Source organism: Hyla sarda, chromosome 6 (genome assembly GCF_029499605.1).
Source record: "Hyla sarda isolate aHylSar1 chromosome 6, aHylSar1.hap1, whole genome shotgun sequence".
NCBI lineage: Eukaryota > Metazoa > Chordata > Amphibia > Anura > Hylidae > Hyla > Hyla sarda.
The window spans coordinates 276832571-276850494 of NC_079194.1; the positions used below are offsets into that span (position 1 = coordinate 276832571).

The 17924-nt window shown below is 42.0% G+C and overlaps 1 protein-coding gene across 13 annotated transcripts in view; it reads left to right on the forward strand.

Moving 5' to 3' along the window:
- LOC130277090 (C-factor-like) overlaps window positions 1-13917 on the forward strand; it is a 123158-nt gene extending 109241 nt beyond the window's left edge. For all 13 annotated transcript variants that reach the window (XM_056527396.1, XM_056527397.1, XM_056527386.1 and 10 more), the window contains 3 exons: window positions 10375-10536; window positions 11043-11153; window positions 13689-13917. In XM_056527396.1, coding sequence (XP_056383371.1) covers window positions 10375-10536; window positions 11043-11153; window positions 13689-13802 — 387 coding nt within the window. In that variant the 3' untranslated portion in view covers window positions 13803-13917. The remainder of the gene's footprint in view (window positions 1-10374; window positions 10537-11042; window positions 11154-13688) is intronic.
- The last annotated feature ends 4007 nt before the right edge of the window (window positions 13918-17924 follow it).

The window sequence follows — 17924 nt, forward strand, 5'->3', positions numbered from 1 at the left end:
GTATATAATATAAATCATGATGGTAATTTAAACCCTGGGGGAATCGTGTTTGCAACCTTAATATCCAGAATACTTCTCTCATTAGGACTTTTATGTGGCCAGTCTCCGCCTCTCGCTGGACGTGAGACCCTTTAAATTCCCATAACTTTCAAATTAGAGCAATCCCCCTGGTGTACTTCCAGAATGTGTCTGGACAAACCAGACATTCCTCTGGTGTGAATGGTGGTTGATGATGGTACAGTCATGGCCGTAAATGTTGGTACCCCTGAAAATTTTCAAGAAAATGAAGCATTTCTCACAGAAAAGGATTGCAGTAACACATGTTTTGTTATACACATATTTATTCCCTTTGTGTACACACAGATACACAGTGCAAAGACTAAGTGAACTTCTCTCCTTTTTATCTGCTTTCAGGTGTGATTTTTTTATTGCCCACACCTGTTACTTGCCCCAGGTTAGTTTAAAGGTGCATCACATGCTTGAAACAATCTTATTTTCCACAATTTTGAAAGGGTGCCAATAATTTTGTCCAGCCCATTTTTGGAGTTTGGTGACATTATGTCCAATTTACTTTTTTTCCTCCCTTTTTTGTTTTAGTTCCAATACACACAAAGGGAATAACCATGTGTATAGCAAAACATGTGTTACTGCAATCCTTTTCTGTGAGAAATACTTCATTTGCTAGAAAAATTTCAGGGGTGCCAACATTTATGGCCATGTGTTCATATATTCAGTGTTTACATTTTCTAATGTAAACCAACATATTGCAGGTTGCAAGATTCGCACACAACTGAGTAAGCCAAGTGCATTGTATTACAGTTTATGAAAGAGTTAACATGGTACGTACATTGTGTGATAATTGATTTAAAGGTGTCTGATTTAGACATTAGCGGACATAGGTTGCATCTATTCTGGAGCATTTTAAATTACCCTAGGTATGAAGCCATGTTTGGCTATTGCTTTTGCATAGTATTTGGTAGTCACTAGGACATAGTCGATGTAACCTGCAAATAATATTGTTGGTGAAAACCAAAAAAATTGTGTTTTAGCAGAAAATCGAGAACCTGTATGACATAAAAACTCAGATCACAATTGTATACACTGTATTTGCCCAAGTGATACTTTATTGCTGTTATGGCTTTATCATGTGGGATGCACAAGTACAATACAACATCACGTGAAATAAAAGCATCCCCTTCATGCCATGGTAGCTTGCTAACAGCATTTAACAGTGATTTAGTATCCTTTATATATCCTGGTAAGTGCGGCATACCAGTATTTGTAATAATGAGTCTATCTATGATCCTAGACATTGTTACGCCGAGCGCTCCGGGTCCCTGCTCCTCCCCGGAGCGCTTGCGGCGTTCTCCTCTCTGCAGCGCCACGGTCAGACCCGCTGACCGGTAGCGCTGCACTGACACTGCCGACGGGTATGCGATCCGCATAGCGGGACACTCCCGCTCGCGGATCGCATCCCAATCTACTTACCTGTCCCGGTCCCCGGCTGTCACGTCCTGGCACGCGCGGCTCCGCTCTCTAGTGCGCGCGCGCCAGCTCTCTAAGATTTAAAGGGCCAGTGCACCGCTAATTGGTGCCTGGTGCAATCAGTGTATTTAGCTCACCTGCTCCAGGCCTATATTACCTCACTTCCCCTTCCCTGCATTGGCGGATCTTGTTGCCCTTGTGCCTAATGAAAGCGTTTCTGTGATTGCCTTACCAGTGTTACCAGACCTTCTGCCGTTACCCTTGACTACGAACCTTGCCCCCTGCCTTGACCTTCTGCTACGTCTCTGTTTCGTCCTCCTGTCCCACGACACTCTCAGCAGTCAGCGAGGTTGAGCCGTTACCGGTGGATACGACCTGGTTGCTACCGCCGCAGCAAGACCATCCCGCTTTGCGGCGGGCTCTGGTGAATACCAGTAGCAACTTAGAACCGGTCCACCGGTACGGTCCACGCCAATCCTTCACTGACACAGAGGATCCACCTCCAGCCTGCCGAATCCTAACAGACATTCTAACAGTTGGGCGGAGAGGGGGTGAGTATGAGTAGGACACAGAAATTATTTTTGTTGTGTTATAAAGCCAGATGTGACACCCTCATCTAGTAGTTTGATCAATTTGTTTTTGATGACATTATTAGGATCTAAAGGGATCTGTCTGTTTGTTGTTGAATCTTTAAGCATATACAAAACCAGATTTTCATATACTGTGATATGCAGAATTACTACTGAACCACCCTTATCCCCATTTTTTTTTATAATAATGAACACCTGCATTCACACCTGCATTCACACCAGAGGAATGTCTGGTTTGTCCAGACACATTCTGGAAGTACACCAGGGGGATTGCTCTAATTTGAAAGTTATGGGAATTGAAAGGGTCTCATCTCCAGCGAGAGGTGGAGACTGGCCACGAAAAGTCCCAATGAGAGAAGTATTCTGTATATTAACCCCTTAAGGACGCAGGACGTACTCAAACATCCCCTTTTCCGAGTCCTTAAGGACGTTTGAGTACGTCCTGTCAAATCCCGGCCCCCCGCCGCTAGCCGGAGAGGAGCCGGTGCCCGATGCCTGCTGAAATCGTTCAGCAGGCATCGGGGCATATCGCCCAGGGGGGTAATTATGCCCCCCCATGTCGGCGATGGCCGCAGATCGCTGGACAATTCAGTCCAGCGATCTGCGGCAGATTCCGGATCAATCGGGTCTCCAGTGACCCGGTGACCCGGAATTACAGGCTGTTGGGGGCCGTCTCCGACGGCCCCGAACAGCCAGAGCCTGCAGGGGTGAGGTGGCACTGGTGCCACCTCACGATCGCCCTGATTCGTCGGCCGGATTACCGGCCGACCAATCAGGGCGCCTGCTGCGGGTGTCACTCCCGCAACCCGCTCCGCCCCTCTTCCGGAGGACGTGAGCGGGTGCGGGACGTGCACCCACGGGTGCTGGGGACCCCGATCCCCGGCGTCAATGTTGGGATCGGGGCCCCAGGAGCGACGGCCGCGGCGGAGACGACGAGGGACTGACCTGTGCGGCGAGGATCGTTGGAGGTGAGTGACAGCCTCCTGCTGTTGCTTAGCAACAGCTCCCAGCATGCAAAAAGGGCATGCTGGGAGCTGTAGTTATGCAACAGCAGGAGGCAGACCACCACAACTCCCAGCATGCCCTTATGGGCATGCTGGGACTTGTAGTTTTGCAACAGCTGGAGGCACATTCTTTCTATGGAAAAGTGTACCTTCAGCTGTTGTGTAACTACAACTCCCCGCTTGCACCAACAGCTAAAGTGCATGCTGGGAGTTGTAGTAGTGCATCTGCTGGTTGCATAACTACAACTCCCAGCATGCCCGTTGGCTGTCGGTGACTGCTGGGAGTTGTAGTTTTGCAACAGCTGAAGGCACACTGAGTTATGTAGCAAACCAGTGTGTCTCCAGCTGTTGCATAACTACAGTCCCCAGCATCCCCAGCCAAAGTAGTATGCCTCCAGCTGTTGCATAACTACAAGACCCAGCATGCCCTTCCGCTGTCCGTACATGCTGGGGGTTGTAGCTTTTGCAACAGCTGAACGCACACTGGTTGCAAAACACTGAGTTTGTTACCAAACTCTGTGTTTCACAACCAGTGTGCCTCCAGCTGTTGCAAAACTACAACTCCCAGCATGCACTGATAGACCGTACATGCTGGGAGTTGTAGTTTTGCAACAGCTGGATGTTCCCCCCCCCCAATGTGAATGTACAGGGTACACTCACATGGGCAGAGGATTACAGCAAGTATCCGGCTGCAAGTTTGAGCTGCGGCAAATTTTCTGTCGCAGCTCAAACTGCCAGCGAGAAACTACTGTGAACCCCCCGCCCGTGCGACTGTACCCTAAAAACACTACACTAACACACAATAAAAAGTAAAAAACACTACGTATACACATACCCCTATACAACCCCCCTCCCCTCCCCAATAAAAATGAAAAACGTCTGGTACGCCACTGTTTCCAAAACGGAGCCTCCAACAGTTGCAAAACTACAACTCCCAGCATGCACTGATAGACCGTACATGCTGGGAGTTGTAGTTTTGCAACAGCTGGACGCCCCCCCCCCCCCAATGTGAACGTACAGGGTACACTCACATGGGCGGAGGATTACAGTAAGTATCCGGCTGCAAGTTTGAGCTGCGGCTCAAACTGCCAGCGTGAAACTACTGTGAACCCCCGCCCATGTGACTGTACCCTAAAAACACTACACTACACTAACACACAATAAAATAAAAAGTAAAAATCACTACAAATACACATACTGCTACACAGCCCCCCTCCCCAATAAAAATGAAAAACGTCTGGTACGCCACTGTTTCCAAAACGGAGCCTCCAGCTGTTGCAAAACAACTACTCCCAGTATTGCCAGATAGCCACTGACTGTCCAGGCATGCTGGGAGTTTTACAACAGCTGGAGGCACCCTGTTTGGGAATCACTGGCGTAGAATACCCCTATATCCTCCCCTATGCAAGTCCCTAATTTAGGCCTCAAATGCGCGTGGCGCTCTCACTTTGGAGCCCTGTCGTATTTCAAGGCAACAGTTTAGGGTCACATATGGGGTATCGCCGTACTCGGGAGAAATTGTGTTACAAATTTTGGGGGGTATTTTTTGCTTTTACCCTTTTTAAAAATGTAAAATTTTTGGCTAAAGAGGCATTTTAGGTAAAAAAAATATTTTTTTTACATATGCAAAAGTCGTGAAACACCTGTGGGGTATTAAGGTTCACTTAACCCCTTGTTACGTTCCCCGAGGGGTCTAGTTTCCAAAATGGTATGCCATGTTTTTTTTTTTTTTGCTGTCCTGGCACCATAGGGGCTTCCTAAATGCGGCATGCCCCCAGAGCAAAATTTGCTTTCAAAAAGCCAAATGTGACTCCTTCTCTTCTGAGACCTGTAGTGCGCCAGCAGAGCACTTTTCACCCCCATATGGGGCGTTTTCTGAATCGGGAGAAATTGGGCTTCAAATTTTGGGGGGTATTTTCTGCTTTAACCCTTTGTAAAAATGTAAATTTTTTGGGAAACCAAGCATTTTAGGTAAATATTTTTTTTTTTTTACATATGCAAAAGTTGTGAAACCCCTTTGGGGTATTAAGGTTCACTTTACCCCTTTTTACGTTCCCCAAGGGGTCTAGTTTGCAAAATGGTATGCCATCTGGGGTTTTTTGCTGTCCTGGCACCATAGGGGCTTCCTAAATGCGGCATGCCCCAGAGCAAAATTTCCTTCAAAAAAGCCAAATGTGACTCCTTCTCTTCTGAGACCTGTAGTGCGCCAGCAGAGCACTTTTCACCCCCATATGGGGTGTTTTCTGAATCGGGAGAAATTGGGCTTCAAATTTTGGGGGGTATTTTCTGCTATTACCCTTTTTAAAAATGTAAAACTTTTGGGAAACCAAGCATTTTAGGGAATTTTTTTTTTTTTTTTTACGTATGCAAAAGTTGTGAATCACCTGTGGGGTATTAAGGTTTACTTTACCCCTTGTTATGTTCCCCGAGGGGTCTAGTTTCCAAAATGGTATGCCATGTGTTTTTTTTTTTGCTGTTCTGGCACCATAGGGGCTTCCTAAATGTGACATGCCCCCCAAAAACCATTTGTCGCTCCTTCCCTTCTGAGCCCTCTACTGCGCCCGCCGAACAATTAACATAGACATATGAGGTATGTCCTTACTCGAGAGAAATTGGGTTTCAAATACAATTACAAATTTTCTCCTTTTTACCCCTTGCAAAAATTCAAAAATTGGGTCTACAAAAACATGCGAGTGTAAAAAATGAAGATTGTGAATTTTCTCCTTCACTTTGCTGCTATTCCTGTGAAACACCTAAAGGGTTAAAACGCTGACTGAATGTCATTTTGAATACTTTAGGGGGTGCAGTTTTTATAATGGGGTCATTTATGGGGTATTTCTAATATGAAGGCCCTTCAAATCCACTTCAAACCTGAACTGGTCCCTGAAAAAAAGCGAGTTTCAAAATTTTGTGAAAAATTGGAAAATTGCTGCGGAACTTTGAAGCCCTCTGGTGTCTTCCAAAAGTAAACACTTGTCGATTTTATAATGCAAACATAAAGTAGACATATTGTATATGTGAATAAAAAAAAAAATATTTTGAATATCCATTTTCCTTACAAACAGAGAGCTTCAAAGTTAGAAAAATGCAAAATTTTCAAATTTTTCATCAAATTTTGGGATTTTTCACCAAGAAAGGATGCAAGTTACCACAAAATTTTACCACTAAGTTAAAGTAGAATATGTCACAAAAAAACTATCTCGGAATCAGATTGATAACTAAAAGCATTCCAGAGTTATTAATGTTTAAAGTGACAGTGGTCAGATGTGCAAAAAATGGCTGAGTCCTTAAGGTGAAAAAGGGCTCAGTCCTTAAGGGGTTAAGGTTGCAAACACGATTCCCCCAGGGCTTAAATTATTGCCATGATTTATATTATATATATATATATACATATATATGTTCATTTAGGTTTATTGTTATTATTATTTTTCATTTTCCCCTGGTTATCTTTATTAATGCACCATGTGCACAGTCCTCTATTTTCTATGTATTGCAACCTTTATTATCCACACAGAATCATTGGCATTTAAGTTACAATCCATATATAGAAATAACATCTTTTTACTTGGTCATGTTTGTTGCCATCATCTGTGTTATGATATATTCTTTAGGCAATACGTTGTACAGAAAATTATGCACAATCCATAGGCAATTTGCTGAAACATACAAATGAAACATACTACATTGAACACTAGACTACAACATGACATTTTATGTCTATATACTTTATCATACGTACTAACACACCTGTGTAACACACCTATGTAACTACGTCACTGGTTCCATCCCAGGAACTATCGTCAGCAGGAGGTGTTTCCTCAAACGTTTCCTTCTTTGCTCATTTACTGTTGTGTACTTAAAGGGGTATTCCAGGCAAAACCTTTTTTTATATAGGTTTTGAAGTTTTCTGTCTAACTGCTCAATGATGATGTCACGTCCCGGGAGCTGTGCATGATGGGAGAATATCCCCATAGGAGCTGGACAGCTCCCGGGATGTGAGTCATCAGAAAGCAGTTAGACAGAAAACAACAACTCAACTTCAGAAGCTAATAACTATCGGAAGGATTAAGATTTTTTTTTAAAGAAGTAATTTACAAATCTGTTTAACTTTCCGCAGCCAGTTGATATATAAAAAAAGTTTTGGCCTGGAATACCCCTTTAAGACGTGCAGACGACACATGTATTGTACCATGACTAAGAACTGGATGGTTCGAAGCGCGTCGGCATTTCAGCTATGCTTTTAAATCACTCACTTGGATAGTTTTTTCCTTTTGACCATGTGAAAAAATTTTTGGACTTTTAGCATATATTTTTAGGAGCTGGAGTATCGCACTATTTTTTTTTTGGACTAGCAAACAGTACAACATCCTTGTAAATGCATTGAGACAGTAAGCAAACAATACCAACCTGCCATGTTCTGATTTTTTTAACTTCATTTTCTCACATGCAATGAAAACAAGATAATGCTACTCATACACAAAAAGTTAGAGTACTAAAAATGTAATCTATTTGAGGTTTTTTTCAGAATTCATATGACTCCTCATATTGGTGTCATAGCAAAACATTCAGTATAAGGCTAAGTTCACAGATTGTAAAATTTACCAACCTATTTTATTTTCTGCGCACATTTTAATCTGTAGTTGGTAAAGAAAAAAATTGCTGCTTTTTTTGCCCTTTATGGACAAAAATGCGCAAATAAAATAAAATACATTAGCAAATTTTCTGATGTGTGTGAAAGTGTCAGCAAAAATGATCTTTAGCTTAAATAACGTTTTGAAGTTAACCATATTTTTTTAAGAATGTTTGTTGATTTGTTTTCTAATTACACATTTTACTATTAATACTTTGTAATAATCCTGAAATCTTGCAATTTCCATTCTGGCCACTTGGCCTAAAACTAAGCTGAGATCCTGTTCTGGGCAGATCATTTCCCAGTAATGCCTCTCTTCTCCTCACAGACAGGATTACAGTGAGAAGCGAAAGCACTGGATCTACCACCATTCACAACAGAGATCAGCAGCCCTTTCCCTGTTAAATGACCTCTAAAAAGGTCACAGATAACATTTCTAACTCATCTGAATGGGACAAGTCCTGTCTACTGTTGCCTATGCTCATCAGTCTGTAAAGCATATCTCTTAATGCTGCTCAAAACAGCTCAGGCAAGATGGCAGACCCCATAATAATGTACAAAACATAAAATCTATAAAAAAAAATTAAATAGGAAAATAGAGACTGTTTAGAAAAAAAGAAAAAGTACTCTGTATTCTGGTATGTCGACTGTGTGTACCCGACTTTCACAGCATCCATTTATTATGTTGACCATGATGCCTCTGCACTTCAGATTGGAAGGGACTGTCGCCCAGTTGTTTTCCGCTATTAGAATGGTTGAGCAGGTAGGTAGGGAAAGATGTTTAGGGTCAGTTTAGGACTCATTCTTCCCTGCCCTACGTGACATTTTATAATGTAACTCACAAGCATGACAGAGATTTTAGACAGCTGCTTGTAAAGAGCAAATCTGATGTAATGTCTGCACCTGGCCAGTCTGTTGCTCCCTGGTCGGGTAGGAGTTACAGATCCTATCCAGTTAGCTCAGTGGGTGGGTTATTTCAATCCCAGCTAATCTTACATCCAGTGCTGCTAAATTCACACCTCTTTCTGTAGTCCTGAATCTTTACCCATGTTTAGATGTGTTTTGGATTTTGAGTTTCCTTCAAGGATAGATCCTGACTCCCCTTAACTTGGAGCCTATTTGGAATTTTGTGTCCCTCCATATTTTGGAGTTTCATGTTGTTCATCCGGTTCCTCCTAGTGTTAATTTGGTTTCTGAGCTTCGCTTTGTTCCTAACATAGGGGTCTGTTTACTTTGTATCTAGTATGAATTAGTCCGGTTCTTGATCTGTGTTCAGACCAGTTGGCCTTTTGACATTTTTTTTTGTCTGTTCTTTTCATTCTAGTATTTTAATATCCTTGAGTTATATAGTGTCTGTCTTCAGTCTAAATTTCAGCCCCTGCATCCCCGGATACATCTCGCCATCTATAATTCCTAGTTTACCTATCTTTTTTATAGAATCATATTTACCGTTTATTTAGTTTTGGTTCTTAGGCTGATGGCTGCACGCTATATTCCTGTTACCATGTTTGCCTGATGTCTGTTTTGTGTTACTTTGTATTCCTGCTGTTTTCTGGTCTTTTGACTGTGTGTGCCCCACCTGTACAGTACTTGTTTATTGTTTTGACCACGACACCCCTGCACTTTAGTTAGCAAAGGGACTGGCTCCTAGTTGTGAGCTGCCATTTAGGGCAGTTGTGCATGTAGGCAGGGAAAGAGGGTTCTGGGAGAAGCTTAGGGCTCTTCCCTGCCCTACAAGACGCACAAAGGAGTCTCACTTTATACACTTTAAAGGGGTATTCCGCCCCTGGCATCTTATCCCCTATCCAAAGGATAGGGGATAAGATGTTAGATCGCTGCGGTCCCGCTGCTGGGGACCCCGGGGATCGCCGCTGCGGCACCCCGCCATCATTACTGCACAGAGCGAGTTCGCTCTGTGCGTAATGACGGGCGATACAGGGGCCGGAGCAGCGTGACCTTATGGCTCCGCTCCTCATGACATCACGGCCCGTCCCCTTAATGCAAGTCTATGGCAGGGGGCGTGACGACCGCCATGCCCCCTTCCCATAGACTTGTATTGACAGGGGTCGGCCGTGACATCACGAGGGGCGGAGCCGTGACGTAACGATGCTCCGGCCCCTGTATTGCCCGTCATTACGTGCAGAGTGATCTTGCTCTGCGCAGTAATGATAGCGGGGTGCCGCAGCGGCGATCCCCAGGGTCCCCAGCAGCGGGACCCCGGCGATCTGACATCTTATCCCCTATCCTTTGGATAGGGGATAAAATGTCTAGGGGCGGAATACCCCTTTAAGCCAGCAGCAACTACACACTGAAGAGAAAGTATGAGAGAAGCTAAAGAGACAGGGTTTACCTTCTGTGCATCTCAGTTGTGGCTGTAGTGTTTCTAGCAAGAAACTCTTGAGATAACCCAGTAGGGGTTTCCTCTTCTAGGTTTCTAATTGCATCAAAATAACATTCATCATGTGGTTTAAGTAGATAGATGCAGAGATCTCTGAAATGCTTTACATGTTGCTTGTTTATTTACCAATCTTTACACTGATGTAGAACAAGGATAACCATGTGACTGACTAGCATTTTTTTTATCCTAGCATGGGTACTAGTAACTATAATCTATTTTGCAACCTACAAAAAGATGCTAATACTCGTTTCCTTTTCTTTTTTTCAGGAACTTCTGCCATTTTTAAAAAAGGCTGCAGAAGAAAATCATCAGAAACCTTTTAGTTGGAGCAAGTCTGCTATAATCAATATTTCCTCACAGTTATCATCAATAGAAAACACACCAGAGTGCTATAACATTCACCCAGTGCCTTCCTATCGATGCAGCAAGGTATGCAAAATGCTGTAAAATTCAAATGGGCACTGTCATTAAAAAAAAAAACTTTTGATATGTCAAAGAGTCATATCAAAACTTTTTATATGTCGGTATCTGAGTCTTCCGGCCCCCACTGATATTTTTTAACGTTATATTCCAATATCTTATCATGGACATATTTTTTGGGGGCTGTAAAACATATTAAATTTTGGGCCCCAAATTTCCCATACATAAGTTTCCACACAAACCTACAACCTCCCCTTTATTTAGACTTCATTTTCCACTGTAACATTATAAGTGCATCGAGTAGACCACATAAAGCTTCTGTATTTCTGGTTAGATATGTTCAGCCTGTGGAGTATTATTACCTGCTATTGTACACTAGTCGAGATGAGTGTATCTGTGAAAACTTAATATTTTGTAAACGATCTTTTTCCATTATGAAGCAGTATTTACCATACATAAGGCTATGGAGGTTGAAATACAGACAATTGCGCATTTAATGGTTGTTTTCTTTGCAGGCTGCTCTTAATATGCTCACAAAGTGCCAGTCTTTGAGTTACAAGAAAGATGGCATTTTGTGCACTGCTGTCCATCCAGGATGGGTCCAAACAGACCTTGGAGGCCCTGATGTGAGTAGATCTGTTTTTATATAATGTCAATATTACAATTTTTATTTGGTGGAGGTTTGTCTTGGTAATGCCACAGTGTTTGTGTCACCTATGTATTATAAGCTTTGTTTACATTTTGTTCTTTAAAAGGAACCATGGTGCCTCAACAGGGGGGCAGCATAAAACACAGACAGGGAGCATGATTCTGACACACTATGATTTACTATATAGTGCTGGGGCATAGAGACATATCAAACGTATTGGTCTGTCAGGGTCTGAGTGTTTACTATGAGTAGCACACTGTGTCACATGACCTGGACAGACTTACAATGTAAGTCAATGAGGCTGTTTAGGTCTAATAGACACAGAGCAGGAAGAGGAGCAGCTGCTACTTTCACCACTTAAGGACCACTTACTGTGACTATTTGCCCTGTTCCCAGCGGCTTTTTTAAATTATGATTTCTCTAAAACATTCCAGCATTAAACAGTAAATCATAGTGAGTTTTGGATTGCTCTCCCTGTCTGTGTTTCATGCTCCTTGACTTTTGGGCAGGTTACCTTTATTTACAGATGTAGCAGCTGCCAACACTCAGCTATCTAGTGCAGTGTGGCGATTCATTCGTCTGTCTAGGTGGGATGTAGAGCCCATTAAGACTGTAGGACTTCAGACCCCAGCCCCAGTTTTACAGTGCGAACTGCATGACAGCATACACTAATTCGGGTCCTAGCCCAACCCCAGGTCAAGAGACCTAAACTGGGACTTGTGTCTGTAATACTAACAGAAACACTCATCAACATTACACTTGTGTAACAACTGCTTAAGGCCGGTTTCATGCAAACATATTTTAAAGGGGTACTCTGCCCCTAGACATCTTATCCCCTATCCAAAGGATAGGGAATAAGATGTCTGATTGTGGGGGTCCGGCTGCTGGAACCCCCAGCAATCTCTGTGCTGTCGCCCAGCGTTCTGATCATCATGTCCAGAACACTGGGTTTTGGCGACCGTGGTCGTGACATCACTCCATACCCCCTCCATTCATGTCTATGGGAGGGGGCGTGACAGCTAGTACACAGTAGCCATGCCCATCCAATAGACATGAATGGATGGGGAATGACGTGACGTCACGAGGGGGCATGGTGTGACGTCACGATCACAGTCGCCCAAACCCAGCAGTCTGAACATAATGTTCAGAATGCTCGATGACTGCACAGAGACAGCGAGAGGTCCCAGTGGCCAGACCCCCGCAATCAGACTTCTTAGTTCCTAAAAGAAGAAGAGAGGGGTCTTAACCTAATATGTAGACCGGGGTGCAATGATGGCATAAAACAAGCATGATTTAAACCAAAGAAACACCATATACATATGCACACCCAAAAATAGAACTGGTAAAAACAGTAAGTTTATTAATGGACAATGAAAAAAAGACATACACATTAAAAACACTTAAAAAAGCTCAACAAAGAGCCTCCCTACAAAACAGAGATGAAGCCAGTATGGCCCCCCTCCTGGACTACCATACTGATGCAAAAATGGCAAAAATGGCCAGCCCTTAAAGCAAAAAACACTGTGATAAATATGATGCCTATACACACATATAATGCACAATACCAATGATGTGGAAAATATACCCTACTGTGTGATAAGCAGGTCAAACCACATCAGAGTAATACAGAAAAGAGAAAAATATACACAAGGTGAAATAAGTGTGTGCTGCCTATTGCAGCAGATACCAGAAATGAAGCAAAGGGCTGCGTCCAGTGTCAGAACAGTTACAGTCCAGAGGACTGCAAGTTTTGTGTAAAAATATAGTGAAAGGGCTAGGTTCATCCTGTTGCAACCAACTTTTTTTTTTTGTCATTTTATTTTACAGGAAGTTTTTTGACAGATCCCTTGTAACAATTTGAATCAGGTTTTTTTTGCCTTTTTTTTTTTTAGAGGTGTTAAAGTTGGTTACAAGTTTTAATAAAACAAAAAGGACGCCAAACAGGATGGCTCACAAGGATTCAACAGATGCCTACCCAGCAGCATCTTATTGTCATAGATTTGGATTGTGCGAGAACAGATGCAATGGGATCACAGAATCCGTTTTTTTGACTGGACAAATAATAAATAAACGTTTGTTTGGAAAGCTTCTGTCAGGATCAATTTTTTTGACAAACGGACACTTTGAACCACTACAGTGTCCTATTAAAAACAAATGGATCCATCAACAGATCTTTTTGAAAACACAAAATGAACAAATCAAGCAGGTATTTTTACAGGATAGCAAACATGATCAGGTCCTAAGGCCTCTCTGCTAAAGGGAGCTCCACTGTCAATTCCGTCAAACTGAAAGGAGTTTAGCGGAGAAAAAAATAGTGCATGAACTATTTTGTTTTCTCCACTAAATTTCCGTAAACTACCAGATCCTTGATGGACCCCATTCAAGTGAATAGGGCCTGTCTGGACCCAGCAGTGTCCGTTGTGCTCCAATCTATTTTAGGGTTCATTCTGCGCAATAATTTTTTAAATTTTATTTGTATGTATGTATGTATTTATTTAAATTTTTTTTTTAGGCACTTCTCACAGTGGAGCAGAGTGTCCAAGGAGTTCTCAAGGTTCTGTACAGCCTTTCTGAGGAGCATTCTGGAATTCTCATTACCTGGGAGGGAAATATACTCCCTTGGTGAAATACATGCAGACATATTGTTGATTTATTCTGTTGCATCTTCTCATTTTATGTTGCCATGTTGTTGCAAATGTAAAAATGTTTATTTCCAATAAATTTGGACGTTGAAAAAAAAACTATTGCAGTGAAATATTATCACATTATAGCCTGGTCTAGTAGTGCACAGTAATAATAAGGCTATTGCCTTGTAATATGATAGTCCCAAATCTTGACATTGATCTGAGAAGCACAAAGCGATCCAATCAGATTTTGGAGCGCTAGGATAACATCATCGGCACATGACCATAAAGTATGGGTTTACAAGCCAACTTCAATGGGTATGAATAGTTTCCATAAGAGGATCCATAATTAATGCAAATATAACAGGACAGAGGGCATCCCTGCCTAGTGTCCAGTGGGCATTTTTGAGTGGAGAGTTGGCGTGTTTTTACTGGTGCACCTTCTTAGGCCAGCTTATGTGTGAGTTTTGCAAAAGTTGCACAGAAATGTGGAAAGGACACGTCACCCCTGACCACATAGCTGTGCCATGTTTAATTTAAAGTAAACGTGTTAACAACCAAATTTATCATGCTTTACACACTAACATTAGCCAGCATTTATTAAAAGGCCGGCCAGCCGCACCGTGTTCAGAAAAGTGTGCCATGTCGCACCAAAACAGTTTTGATAATACCCCCTCAGTGAGCACCCATCAAGTAGTGAGTACAGTGTACAAATATATTTTTGAATGTCCGTCACTGGACCTCAAGACCTTTACTCTGATTAAGAAGACAGGCTGTCCTGTAGTGAGACACAGGAGTGGGCTTTAGGCGTACCCTCACACCGCCCATAACCAAGTCAGTCCAGCTGCAGTTTCTCTCATTGCTTTCACAGGCCTTCTGGGATCAGTTCTCATCTCTCCAACTCACCAGCAGGCTTTTCTCAGCTGCTGTTGTCCTCTTTGATGCAGATTCTTACAAGCTCTTCAAGTATGTCCTCTCTCTTTCTTTCTCTTTCTTTCTTTCTCTCTCTCTCTCTCTCTCTCTCTCTTTTTCTTTTAATATAATTTTTTTATTGTTTTCCATGCCATATAAAAAAATCATCTATTTCACAATTTTTTCCAAATATTTTCTAATTTCTTTTTCCCATTAACCCTTGTCCTAGCTACCATTAGTTCATACTTCTACATTTTCTTTATCAAATTTTCCTATTCTTGAACATTTGGGACCTAATCTGAGAGCCATATTCTTACAATTAATAATTTTAATACATATTCAATGATTAAATATTAAATAAATAATAACAAAAAAAAATGTTCCCACTAATGCACCACTAACTTTTTTCTCCTAATATATGCAAAGAGAATCTCTGCCCCTATGCTATCCTAAATTAACTTTAAGATCTTTACCTATTAATCCTGGATAGGTCTGCTAACCCAAATTATGTACAGAAAATCTGAATGCTCCACAAAGGTGTATCTTTATTCCCATATCTCTGTAGATCAACTGGGGTCATATAAATCTTTCAATTTATTTTGAATCTAATCAGTCTGTTTTCATTATTTATAGACACCATGGGGGAGATTTATCAAAACCTGTGCAGAGGAAGAGTGGTGTAGTTGCCCATAACAACCAATCAGATTGCTTCTTTCATTTTCCACAGGCCTCTAAAGAGGCCTGTGGAAAATGAAAGAAGCAATCTGATTGGTTGCTATGGGCAACTACACCACTCTTCCTCTGCACAGGTTTTGATAAATCTCCCCACATATTTATATTTTTCATAATTGCCACCCAATATTCCTCCTCCATTTCTCCTTATTCTTTATTCCACCTTGTTCCTAATTTCCCCAGTTGATTCCAGTTTATTTCATGGCTAAGCATCTTATAAATCTATGTGATATCACATCCTCTTTCTTAGCTGTCTCTTCCTTTCACTGAGGAAAAAGGAGTCCTCTCTTTAAAATGGCTGCTGTCACGTGATCGTAAAAACTCTACCTTCATACTTTAGTTCGCTCAGTTCAATTATGGGTGTAGTCCACCTTCAGGGCATCTTAGCTAATACAGCATAATAAAAATCCCACAGGGGTCACACATATATACATATATATCTTTATTGGGACATTTAGGGAGAATGAGATATGTTTACAGCATGCTGCCTTGTACTGAACAATGCCACAGGCAATGGAACAGACAGGGAATGATTAACAGGTGCTGCAACCTCACTGATTGTGTAATAGTCTGCTGTGAAACTGCTGGGGGGGGGGGGGGGAGGATTTTCTTTTTAATATTACCCTATGAATATTATTTTTTTTGTTTTGGTGTACATTTATTATAAAATGAAAGGTAAACTATTAACCACACCTCAAAGACCTCTCCATACAGTATGGTGCATAATGTAAAAATTGATATTAGGCAGAATGTGCTTCAAAATCACAGATGTTTGTTTACAAATAAAATAATTAATAATATAATATAATAAAAAAGGTAAAATACACACAAGATACAATGTGAAAGCACTTGTCCTACCACTGGGCCCTAGTGGTGGATATTAAATTGTTATAACAGCAATAATGCTTTGTTCCGCAACAGAAAATCCTGCCACTGAATAGTCCAACTCCTGGTATTCTACTAATAATTGTCCGTTTTGGGATATTGTAATGGTTGAGTCCAAATATAAATGACCATAGGAACAGTTCTAATATGAATAGATCTCACCCGCGTAGTACCGCTGGTCCCGTGCTTTGACGGACCAAATATAACTCACCAGTACACTGCAGCTGGTCTCGTACTGTAACGGAGCTAGTGGAACTAGCCGCAGGTAAACTTTCTTGTTGCTGGGAGGATATACACAGATGTAACTGGTTTTAGATGTATTGTGTCGGTGCTGAGCTCACCGCGCTATCATTACAGCACAAAGCGAGTTCGCTCTGTGTGTAATGACGGGCGATACACGGGACGGAGCAGCGTGACATCATGGCCCCGCCCCCTCGTGACATCACGCCCGTCCCCTTAATGCAAGTCTATGGCAGGGGGCTTGACGACCGCCACGCCCCCTCCCATAGACTTGTATTGAAAGGGGCGGGCCCTGATGTCACGAGGGGCGGAGCTGTGACGTAATGATGCTCCGGCCCCTGTATTGCCCCTCATTACGTGCAGAGCGAACTCGCTCTGTGCAGTAATGATAGCGCGGAGCCGCAGCGGGGATCCCGGGGCTCCCCAGCAGCGGGACCGCGGCGATCTGACATCTTATCCCCTATCCTTTGGATAGGGGATAAGATGTCTAGGGCGGAGTACCCCTTTAAAGAACATTTTAGGGTTAGTTTTACTCTCTTTGTCTTTATTTTTTCTCTATAGCTTTTTAACGCTTCTTCACTGCTGTCCTCTTTTAGTAGTTTAAATGCTTTATTTTTGTCATTTATTGCCCCCTTAACGTTTTTATTCATCCATATTGGTTTTCTTTTATTTCTGACCCTTTTATTCTCATAAGGTATATACCTCTCACAGTGAGAGTTTAAGATATTTTTAAAAGTCTCCCATTTAGTATCAGCATTCTTGTTTTTGAGAACATTATCCCATTTTATATTGTTAAGGGCTTCTCTAAGTTGGTTAAACTTTGCCTTCCTAAAGTTCAGTGTTTTTGATTCCCTTATTGAAGAACAAGTTATAATGTATTATATTATATCACTATTTCCTAAGTGTCCTTCTACTTGCACATTAGTTACTCTGTCAGTTAATATTAAGTCTAGTAGGGCGCCGCCTCTGGTTGGGCCCTGCATCATTTGGGACAGATAATTGTCTTTAGCTATAGTCAGAAACCTGTTTCCTTTATGAGATTCACAGGAGTCAGTTTCCCAATTTATATCTGGATAGTTAAAGTCCCCCATTATTATCACCTCATTCTGATTTGCTGCCTTGTTTATGTGCCTCAATAATTGATCTTCTGTCTCTTCCATTATGTTTGGTGGCTTATAGCAAACCCCTATCAGAATATTTTTTTTATCTGCATATATTTCTACCCATATTGACTGCACATTATCGTTTCCCTCCCATATATCCTCCCATAGTGCGGCCTTCAGACTAGACTTTACATAAAGACAGACCCCTCCCCCTTTCCATTTTGTCCGATCCTTCCTGAATAGACCATAACC